Source organism: Alligator sinensis, unplaced genomic scaffold, assembly GCF_000455745.1.
Source record: "Alligator sinensis unplaced genomic scaffold, ASM45574v1 scaffold31_1, whole genome shotgun sequence".
NCBI classification, from domain to species: domain Eukaryota; kingdom Metazoa; phylum Chordata; order Crocodylia; family Alligatoridae; genus Alligator; species Alligator sinensis.
This window is the reverse complement of record NW_005841884.1, coordinates 723,653-734,378: the sequence shown is the minus strand read 5'-3', so window position 1 is coordinate 734,378 and position 10,726 is coordinate 723,653. Positions and strand designations below refer to the sequence as shown.

At 41.9% G+C, this 10,726-nt stretch overlaps 1 protein-coding gene across 1 annotated transcript in view; it reads right to left on the bottom strand.

The window, feature by feature from the left end:
- Positions 1-10,726, bottom strand: part of TNR (tenascin R) — a 73,669-nt gene that overhangs the window by 37,275 nt on the left and 25,668 nt on the right. The window contains 2 exon segments of the mRNA XM_006017704.1: positions 7,842-8,027; positions 10,587-10,726. The exon segment at positions 10,587-10,726 is cut by the window's right edge and continues 29 nt beyond it. Of these exon segments, the coding sequence (XP_006017766.1) occupies positions 7,842-8,027; positions 10,587-10,726 (326 nt within the window).

Genomic DNA, 10,726 nt, shown 5'->3' with positions numbered 1-10,726 from the left:
CCTGCCCAGGCAGGGGGTCAGACTCGATGATCAGTTGACGTCCCTTCCGACCCTAGCATCTATAAATCTGTGAATTTATAACTTTGTTCATGTTACTGGCCTATGCTCCTAGGGGGTCGGAGCTATTAATACATCAGTTGAAATGAAATGTGGCATTCATTCAGATTCTGCGTATGGGACCAGATTCCTTCTGCTGGCACCCCAAATCGTGAGACACCAGTTTTCATTCTTTGCTCTGCTCAGTGGGATAAGGACAGTGAAGTTGAGCAGCTGATCTTCCACCAGCTAGTCAGATGGCTTCTGATTAGTGAAAGGTGGTCAAGTATGTACACTCCACTGGCTCTGCTCTATGAACAGGCCCTCACAGCAAGCATGTGAAGATGGGAACCCAGTGCTTGCTGGATTCCTTACCCATGCCTGTAAAAGTGGCCAAATCCTTTCCTCAATTTGTTGACCCTACAGTATCAAGAACACCAATCTTATACATAATGACAGACTCCCGAGCAGCATTGTGAGGAGTGGATGACCAGGACACAAAAATAGAGCCACTGCCAGCCTGGCCACTGCTTTTGCCATCACTGTTGCTCAGGGTGCAGAACTTTCTTGCTACACCCCTGTCCCTGCCTCCCTTCACCCCCTCCCCCTGCCTCATCACTGTGTGCTGATCCCATGATTTCCTTTACCCTTTTTACCCTCTCCACCTCTACTATGTGAGAAGTAAGAGCCTGCCCTCCATCTTCTATACAAAGGACAGCGCAATCCCAGGGCCAGCAGTGGCAAAAGTTCTAATACTTGAATAAGCATCCCTAACTTTCAGATGTTATCTGCATGCTATCTGAACTCTCCAAACCATTTGGGCCTAAAAATCCAGCCTGCTCATTGTGTGAAATTTCCAATACTTCCTGATACTGATCACGCTGGAAATTAGAAATAGGAGACCGGTCTTTTCAAGTTCTGGAAGGAACCAGGAAACATAGAGGCATGTGAAAGTTAAAAAAAAGAAGAGGGAATGAGCTATAACAAATTGGAACCTTTGCCATCACCAGGGCTCCAAATTTCACATTACTCTAAACTCTTAAGAGCTGTCGCAGAGTGGGAATGCATAAATGATGCAATGTCTTTGAAAACTAGGGACCCAGCCAGCAGGCTGTATCTTTGCAAGGAGACAAGCAACAGTGACAGCTAGTTTCATGCGGAGAGACATAGACAAAACAAACACTAAAAATAAATCCCCCTCTAGAGCAGAACATCCTTGCCAATGGAATTAAAGGAAGCATGTTTCATACTTCTCTGTAAGCACAGTTGTGAGATTCAGTACAGACCATCTACTGAATATGTGCAGCATCTAGGTGCTGCTTTCCCAAGATGTTAAACAGAAGTGAGGGAAGCATTCTTCCTCTGCTCTTTCCTTTTTTCTTTCTTTCAGGATAGGGAATCCTGCAAGATCTGTATGTGATTGTGCATGAGGAGAAAGGGAGAATAATTCCACAATGCCAACCTCAATCCTAGATCTGGCCAGAAAATGAAGGGGAAGGGAAACTGGTGAAAAACTGCAAAATCTTGGAAGACATTTTTGTTTTGGCTGTAGGATTTTTATTTATCTGAAATGTTTCAGTTGTCCTTTCTTCTTCCTCCTTAATCTCCATTTTGACATTAAAAAGGAGGGAAGAGAGAATGAAAGAAGGGAAGGGAGAAACAGGAAAAATGATTAACTGAATCAGAAAACATGAAGAAGGCTGGGAAAAGACTCTGGAAAAGTTTATTTTAAAAGTTACAAAAATTCCTGATTTTGGAAAAAGGACCAATGCTCAGACCAAGTCTTTCACTGCAAATATTTTGATCAGCTGCATGCAGCACCTTTTCTGCCTATTTTCTGCATAAGAGAGAAGTGGCAAATGAAAAAGCAATATTCAATCCTTTCTACTCCAGTGATCTCTGGGCCAAGTCCTGAGCTGTTCTAAAGGGACTAGGTTTATACCAGGTGAGACTCGGGCTTTAGACTTCTGTTACTTTGGCTGTAGGAGAGGGCTGTTGGGAAACTAATAAACATATAGTGCCAGGAGCTGGTGTATTTTTTGACTCATTTATCATCCACAGAATTGTTAACAAAGTTCCCTTCACAGAACTTTGGTTATGAGGAGGATGTATTGGAAAGGGTGAACGCAGCTTGCCTTTCAGATCCCAGGTATGGGATATTAGCTAAGAAGCCATATTTTCCGTTTTGAGCTGAGCAAATCTAGCAGGCAGCTGTCAGAGACAACTGCAAGGTATCCATAATGAATGCTTTTTGGGAAAAGGCACTTTTTTGAATGTTAACTAAATGCTATACATGGTAAAAATGATGCACTTCCTTAAACAAGCCACTTTGTGGCAGTGCTGTTCCACACAACAGTTTACAAATGTCTTGGGAATTCCCCAAAAAATCAGTTGGACTGTAAAATCTTTGGACAACTTGGCATGCAAGGCACTAACATATCAATATCTAGATATGGCAGATGGACAGTAGTTAAGATCCAGTCTGAAAACAAAGTCACAGGGAACATGAGATTGAGGGAGACACCAGCTTCATCCTTAACGAACAGAGCTGGCTGCAAGGGTAAGCTGGACAGAAGGATGCCCGAAGTAGTGCAAACCCAGGGGAATATCATGGAAGTAGCAGAGATTGTGTTCCAGTGATCTAAGGCTCAACCATGCCCTTGTAGTCCAAGGGAAAATAAAGGTGCTCTTGTCTTCCAGCCATGACAGCCGCATTGTGTTGCCTTCTCTAGTTTCTGGGTGCAATTATCTGGATCCTGGTGTGGAAGTAGGGGCTGACCTGTGAGGTTGCCATTGGGGTCCTCCAAGCTAGCTGCATCTAAATAACTGCATTGTGGCTCTTTTGAGACTGACCTAATGCCTCACCACCCACAGGGTGCTCACTCATGCTGTATAACTCAGTGACCAATTTTCTCCTTTGGTGTCCCCCACAAAATTGGTGGGGAAGAGAGGATTGAGGAGGCTGGGAATAGTAAAAATCTGCACCAGGGCAACAGGATGTTATTTGAAAATGCAGGCTAATCCTCCCATTGTCCAGGTGCCTGCCTGGGGGCACAAACACCAGGCCATACATGTGGGGCTTGTACCACTGGGAGAATTTCTCCTTCAGTCCTTTGATGTCTGCCTTCAGCTCTTCATGACAGTCTATTGCCAGTTTGGCACCTTCCTTGCCTTTATTGCCAGTTTGCCTCCTCCCTTGCTTTTGTTTCTGACTTCAGTTCCTCCAAATGGGTTAGAAAAACAGCATTGGCCTCTGCCATTACTCAGCTCGAAGATCTCCAGGGAAACCTCAGATGCTGAGAAGGTGATGTTAATATTACGTGGATGCCATGATTCCTCCAGAGTCAGTGGGGACACAGTGCCTATGAGCAATGTATAGGAGATCTGTGCTGCTGGAGGTGCTAGCTGTTGGATGACACATCACACTCAAGTCCTGATGGGTTGTGATCATTAGCCATTTTCTGGAATTCATTGCATAAGTAGGGACAGTAGCTCTGGAGACCTGCTCAAATTCTGCTTTGGTTAATTACCTTCTGCAGACTGAAATTCCTCCCTCAGTTTAATTGGATAGTTATTCTTCTTCACTTCCATTCATAAACTGTAGTGGAGTGTTGCTATGCTGTAAAGCAGCTGCCAAGTTTTAGTGATGGGGAAAGTGATTCCTTTATGTCAAGTTTAAGTGATTTCTGTTTTAACAGAGTGGTGTTTTACTGTGCTGTAATTATAGCATATTTGTTTTTGTTATGCACTGCCTTGGGAGCTGGAAACTGTACAATTGTATGATGATGATGATAATGATGATGACACTGGTGGAAGAAAGCATTATATAAAATTCAGTCAGTTTTACTGGCTGAGCTTCTATATCCATGGAGTTAAGTCATAGAATGGAAAATTAACTAAACATCAAGGAGAAAAGAATAATTATAAGGAGAGCTAGAGAACAGAGCTATCTATGAATATTTTGTTAATATGATCCAGGGGGAATTATCCTGACACTGTATAAGTGACTTGGACTACATCACTTAATTCTGGCCTGTACGCTGTCTGAAAGTGATCACAGACACGGTGAACATGTTAATCAGGGAATTTCTGCAGGGCTAGAGTCTATAGAGAGGCCTGATCCAAGGCCCCAGGTTTGAACTCCTTTGGGTCTGAAGGGATATTTGAGTACAGTTCTAATCTTTTCAGCTCTGACTCATCACTACTAGAAAAGCTAGGAGGCGATTCATGGGAAAGGGGACTGCCAGGTGATCTCCTAAAAAGAAGCATGTTTTTAAGGAGAACAAGAAATTAAAGCTGCCCCTAGACTTCAGAAGCTGATGTAATCTGCAAGACCAGAAAGGTGCAAACCAAATTGGTGTGGTGCTGGTGGTGACAAGAGGTTGCACCCTCAAGTGTTCCTGTGGAATTGTATACTGCCTCACTATAGGGGTTCCAAGGTATTCTTGGCCTTGTATTCTCTATATGCCCCTTCCAGCTGAACATGTTGACTATGCCAGTAGTCAACAATGACCTTATGGCCTACTGAGTGACCTTTTCATGACCGTTCAAAGCCTACTGAAGTCCATGAAAAGGCACTCATTGATTTCAGGTCCTAAATACCTGTGGAATTTGTGGCCCATGTGACTTTGACAACTTTCCTTTTCTCATACAGAATAGACTCATCATAGCAACAATGGGGAGAACTCAAAGAGTTTGTAAAGCACCTAGGCAAACCACATAGCTCTGCAAAGAGAGCCTTTCCTCACTGAAGACAATGGCAGCTTTGCCATTGATTTGGCATGTCTAGGTTTTCAAGTCATGGCCATTTTAATCTTTTCAGAAATACAGTATTGGGGCTTGCTTCTATAATTGTTTGCCCCTGTATCATAGGTATCAGACTCACTCTCTTCCCTTCATTCAGACTCACCCTCTCGTACGGGGCGGTGTCTTGCTATGGTTATTATGAATAATTGTGTTGCAGCGGCACATAGGGGCACTAACCAAGACCAGTGCGCTATTGTGTAGGTTGCTGCACTGGCACATATAGGAGATTGTTCCTTCCTCAAAGAACTTATACTCTAAATAGACCAGGTAGATAAATGAAGGAGAAAGAACTGGAGTTATTTTTTGAGTATATCTAATTCTACTACTTGCTCCAGTCTAGTTTTCAGTGGCTTTTGCCTGGTCTAGAAGGCTTAAAGAAAACTAGCTAGCTGGCTCAAATGGCCTTCTCAGGTGCTTCAACAAGCCTTTTTCAGTCTTTCTGTGTATACAAATCCAGCTATCTATCTGGGGGGTCACCTTTTACTGTATTTGTGTTAATTGGTTTTACTTGGCAACTCACAGTGCTATGACTGCAGTTTTAGTAATAGATGATATCCCTGATTATGTTAGGGTAAATCCAGGGTAACTCTATCTGAGTCATGTTCACATTGACAGAGTAACACTAAATGTACATCAGCATAACTGAGGTTAGAATTTGGCTTATTTACAATATTTACCAATAACCTCTATTCCCTTATCTAGTAATGTTTCTGCAGAAAGACTGCAAGTGAGTAGAAGCAGACCCTCATTTTGTGAGTCTGGGTCAACTCCCTCTACTCAAATTCTGCTTCTTCAGGTATTCACCATTATGAAATGCATAACAAAATCAAGTCTAATACTTTATTTTTCACATATACAATATTGACCTCACTGCTTTAATTAGTTTTGGACCTTGCTGTCTGTCTTGTGTTATGTTCCTCTTCTCTTAGGTTTGTGGCTTTCCAATCTACCATAATCTGACCCCAACTCCCCACCTCCTTCTCCCACCCCAGATATCCCTCATATACTATGGAACTAGATGCCACAAATACATGGGCGATCCAGGGAGGCAAATGCCCAACTGCAGTTAACATAAGAGATTCCAGCAAGGTAAGAGAAGTATGTGATTTTGTGTGCTGCAGAAGATCTAGATGAGATTACAGCAGTACCAGATTATGACATGCTGAGGCCCTAAACTATGTCTATTTTAAGAGGCCCCATATGATAAAAATAATCCCAGGTATCTATATTCTTGTCAGAATGAAAATGTCCATATTTAGAGAATAATATTCCTGCATCTCCTTTATCTCCTTTATTTACCAACTGATTATTATAAAACTTGATATTGAGTCAGTTTTTTTCTTATTTAGAGGCCCCTCATATTGTGAGGCCCTAAACTGTATCTTAAGTAGCTTAAACCTAAATCCAGAACTGGATTACAGCTTGTTGAAACTTTTTTGTGAATCATTTATTCTCCAAACAATGCAGCAGTAGAACAGCCAGAACTATTTTAAAATTCAATAAACAGTTTCAGTGAAAAAAAATTGGACATGTTAAAATGGTTCGTCTTGGCATTTCTGAAACAGAAAATTTGGCTTTTTGATGATAGGATTTAGGTGTCATTCAGAAAATGAAGGTGGTGATAGTGACCTATCAATTTTGGCCACTTACAAAAGATTCCAGTTGTGGGACTCACCTAGAAGATGAGAGAGCCAGGGTCAAACACTCTCTTTGCTGGTGTGGGACAGAGACTTCAGCTGGTGTCTCCCATTTCTCAGGTGACTGCCTTAACCCTGGTCTATATGCTCTTAACAGGAAAGTTTCTCTGACACACCATTAAAACTGTTCTACTCTGACAGAATTGATTCATTGGGCCAGAAAGAAAGGGTAATGATACCCTTGATACCCAAGCTAGTTTGGGTACCAGAAGCAGTATAACTAAAAAAGCAAGAAGCTCCATGCAGGCTCATTGACACTGCTAAGAAAGAAGGTAAATTAGCCATTATGGGAAATTATTGCCACAGCTAGACTGCTCCTGGCACATTAGCTAATTTGGGTATATACTGCACTATATCATGAATGTAGGCATACATTTTTCTAGTCTTGATGGTTAGACACCTGAGAGGGAACATAGCTGAGTTCCTGTTCTAGTTCCAGAGGATATTTAATTAGTTATACTGTCTGGAATAGCTTCAAGAAGATAGATACAGGGAAACTAACCCCAGAATACCCAGTGGTTTAGGCATTTGCCTGGGAGATGGGACACTCAAGTTCAATTTTCTGTTCCAGGAGAGACAGAGAGGAAGGCTACTGTTAGGATCCCTTACCTCCCTGGTGAGTGCCTAACTGATAAGTTGTAGGGCACAAGGTAGGCACAAGCTCCTACTCCTCCATTTTGTAAAGGGTGCCTAAGTCCTCATTCCTCTAATTTTATTTTAAAAGCATTTAAAGTGTCTGACTTCTTTAAGAAAATAGTTCAGCTTGAGTCATATAAAACTTTTTGTTGGACTAGGAACATTTTTTTTAAAAATGCACTGAAAAATGTACATTTTTTGTTTGCGGTTGACCTGGAATGAATTGGTTTGATTTTCAGATGTTTCGGTTTGGCCAACACACATTACACAGCTTTAGCTGAGGCAGTCGATTACACTAGAAAAAGAGAAGCAGTGACATTCAGATAGTCCTGACTGTACAAATAGAGATAATTGGGAATAAGTGAAAGTGTAAGGGAGCCTGATTTTTCTCACATTTGCAACAGCCTCAAGCAGGACATTCCACTGAAGTCAATGGCACCACACCTATGTGAAACCAAGTTGATGTGAAGTAGCTGCCCAAGTTGTCTGGAAGCAGTGTAAGTACATGAAGATGGCAGTGGACAAAGCTGTATGTTGCACTGGCTTTGAATTCTTCTGTGCTTACTTGCTGACCTCCCTATTTGACTTGGCATTTGGAGGAGAAGAGGTTGCCTGGTGTAACTCTGGATCCTAGCCCACATTTGTAGCAGTCGAGGAAGGACTCACCAATGAGTGTGGTCTTGGTTGTTGGCCCTGACTTCCGTGGCACCAGCACCTCGTGGTACTGCTCGCCTGCCAGTGTGCTGTACACCACCTTGTAGTTCTGCACCTCGGCCTCACTGTTATCCCACTCGAGTTCCAGGCTGGCTGATGTCCGAAACCCAACACGGAGGTTCTTGGGAGCATCAATCTCTGTAGAATGTAAGAAAGCAAATGTGGTTTCACTTCCTGGGCTTGTCCCCTCTTAATGTGAGATACTTGGTTAAACAAACTGTTGCCCATCAGTAAGGAATCTGAGTTGTGCTATTGTGAGACTATGGTATTGAACTACCTCAGATGCTGCTGGAACTGTTCTCTGACTAGCAAGCAACATGCACATTTTGGGTGCAGTTGCACTTACTGAAGTGTCTGTCTGACATGATGCTTATATGATCCCCATCACTGTGGTATCTGAGCATCTGTGGTAACTCACAGATTTGAAGGCCACATAGGACCATTATAATCATCATCTTTGACCATCCGCACAACACAGGTGGTAGAACTCCATCCAGTAAGACCTAGATTAAACCCAATAACTTGTGAGAGCATTAGCACATCTCTCTTAAATGACACTCAGCCTTGATTTAAAGATATCGAATGATGGAGAATTCCCCACCATGGTGGATAATTAATTCCCTTGATAAGTTATTTCAAAGACTTAAATTACCCCTTCCGTTAAATTGCACTGACATTGAACTTCCTCAGCACCCCACTAAGGTAAGGAATAATAATTATTCCCATTTTACAAATGGGTAAACTGAAGCATGGAATGATCAGAAAAGGGGTCAGTGGGCACAGCAAAAAACTCCTGAGTTCTTCTTAACTGACTTAAGTACAAGATCTCATGCTGATTTACAGACTCCTACAGTGTATCTTGATTGCACCGTGGTCTAGCACTGCTTATATATTCCTATAAATGTTAGCAAAATTTGCCCCTCGTTTACATAGTATATAAACCCACTGGAAACAATGGGTTCCCATAAATCTAACTAAGGACAGGATTTGGCCATTTTATATGCTGGGTTGTTGTATGTAGGGTATAACTACTAGCCAATTTTCTTTTATGGTTTTTTTTATTATAAGCTCTTATAGAAATAAAACAAGGAAAGGCAGACTCAGCAAATCAATACACCTGTACAACTCACTATAAATATAAACAGTACACATACTATGATTATTGTCATAGAAGCCCTAGTATCTACTGGTAATATACATGAAGGGTAATTTATAAACCATAAAACAGCACTGAAATGTGCTGTCTCCCTCCTCCTTTATGGCACGGTAAATTAAACCTGTTAGCTATCCACAGGCTTACTATTAATTAAAGTTTTACCGACCAGTTAGAGTATTCTTATAAGATATAAAAATAAGATAACAACATTTTTAACTGTGTTGTTTTCAGCTGCTTGACTGCAGATTGTCTCAGGCAGCACATCCATCTAATCTATTTAATTTGTATAGGGACAGAGAGGAATAACATTTTTTAATAAAAGCAAACCTAAAGTTTGGTTCCTAATTGCTTGGCAACAAAATGCTGAGTAGACTCAATAGAAAATCAGGCTACTGATTTAAGTTGCTACATATAGACTTTGGAGGCTAACTTTTGGCCCCCTGTTCCTTGACACTTTTGGCCAAAGTTTCAAACTAAATTGAAGATCTAAATGATTTTGGAAGCTTGTGTAGAGGCTAGCCCTTCCTGTGATACTTATCCTAAACCCAGTCCTTTGTGAGGCACGTTTATGCTGTAACGTGAGTGGCATACAAATTTAGGTTTGAACTCACCTGAATTCTGGAAAGTTTCTGATTTGGATCAAAGGTTAGAGCACACACCCGTGGAAGGATCATCCACCCCTATCTTGTACCAAACTGATGTCTCTGGGTTACAAACTATTGCCTTGATGCAACAGCCCCGTTGACTTCAGTCGAAGTACACATAATATGGATGAGAATCTAAATTACTGTATTACACTACAGACCTGGAATTATTTTTTTCACTTAGGAAATACACATTGCAGTTAGGACAGATAGACAGAATAGATAGACAGATGGTAAATCCTGCAAAATACTTATAAATGGGTTTGTGCTGTAGACAAAAGCTTTCAAACAGAGATATTGTACAGATCTGCCATAGTGGAAAAATCCTTCACCTGAGAAAAATTTACCCTGAAGTCATGCAGAATGAGAGGTCACACAAGGAGGCAGTGAATCACAGCACAGCAGACAGGTTCTCATAAGATGGGGTCTCCTGGAGGTCAGGAATTTTTTTCAGGGGCAAATACACAGCAGGTGGCAGAGGAGGAGTAAGGTGTCACCTTCTCCGCCTAGCTTTGGTCATGGACCAAGTAGAGAAGGAGTCAGCATGATCCTGTGGGAAGGAACGCTCTCTTCTCTCTACAAGTGGCCAAAGGGGACTTAAATTTCAATGTCTGCTTGTTTGTCAGGCAGTCCATCATTTTACAAGACAGTTGCCTAGCTAGCATGTCAGTCCATCAGGCAGCAACCAGTTGGTTGTGGCTGATTCTCTCAGGCAGAGATTTAGCTTGTTTGCTCACTCAGTCAGAAAGAGAACTGCCCTTTTGGAGGACATGTCTTAGTCTGTGTATCCTTAGTATATCTGTTAGTCAGTCTTCCAGCAAGCTGACCTGCTTGCCATGTTAGTCCTTGGCTGTGGAACAGACTCAAGCAACAGATTTCTAAGCATCATTAACATACCTGTTGCGAAGTGGGTGACAGCTGGATCACTCTCATTAGTCCCTCGTACAGCACTTATGGAGACTTTGTACTGTGAGCCAGGCCGCAGGGCTTGCATTGAATATTGGCTAAGAGGAGGCTGCAGGCGGAAGGTGGTCTTT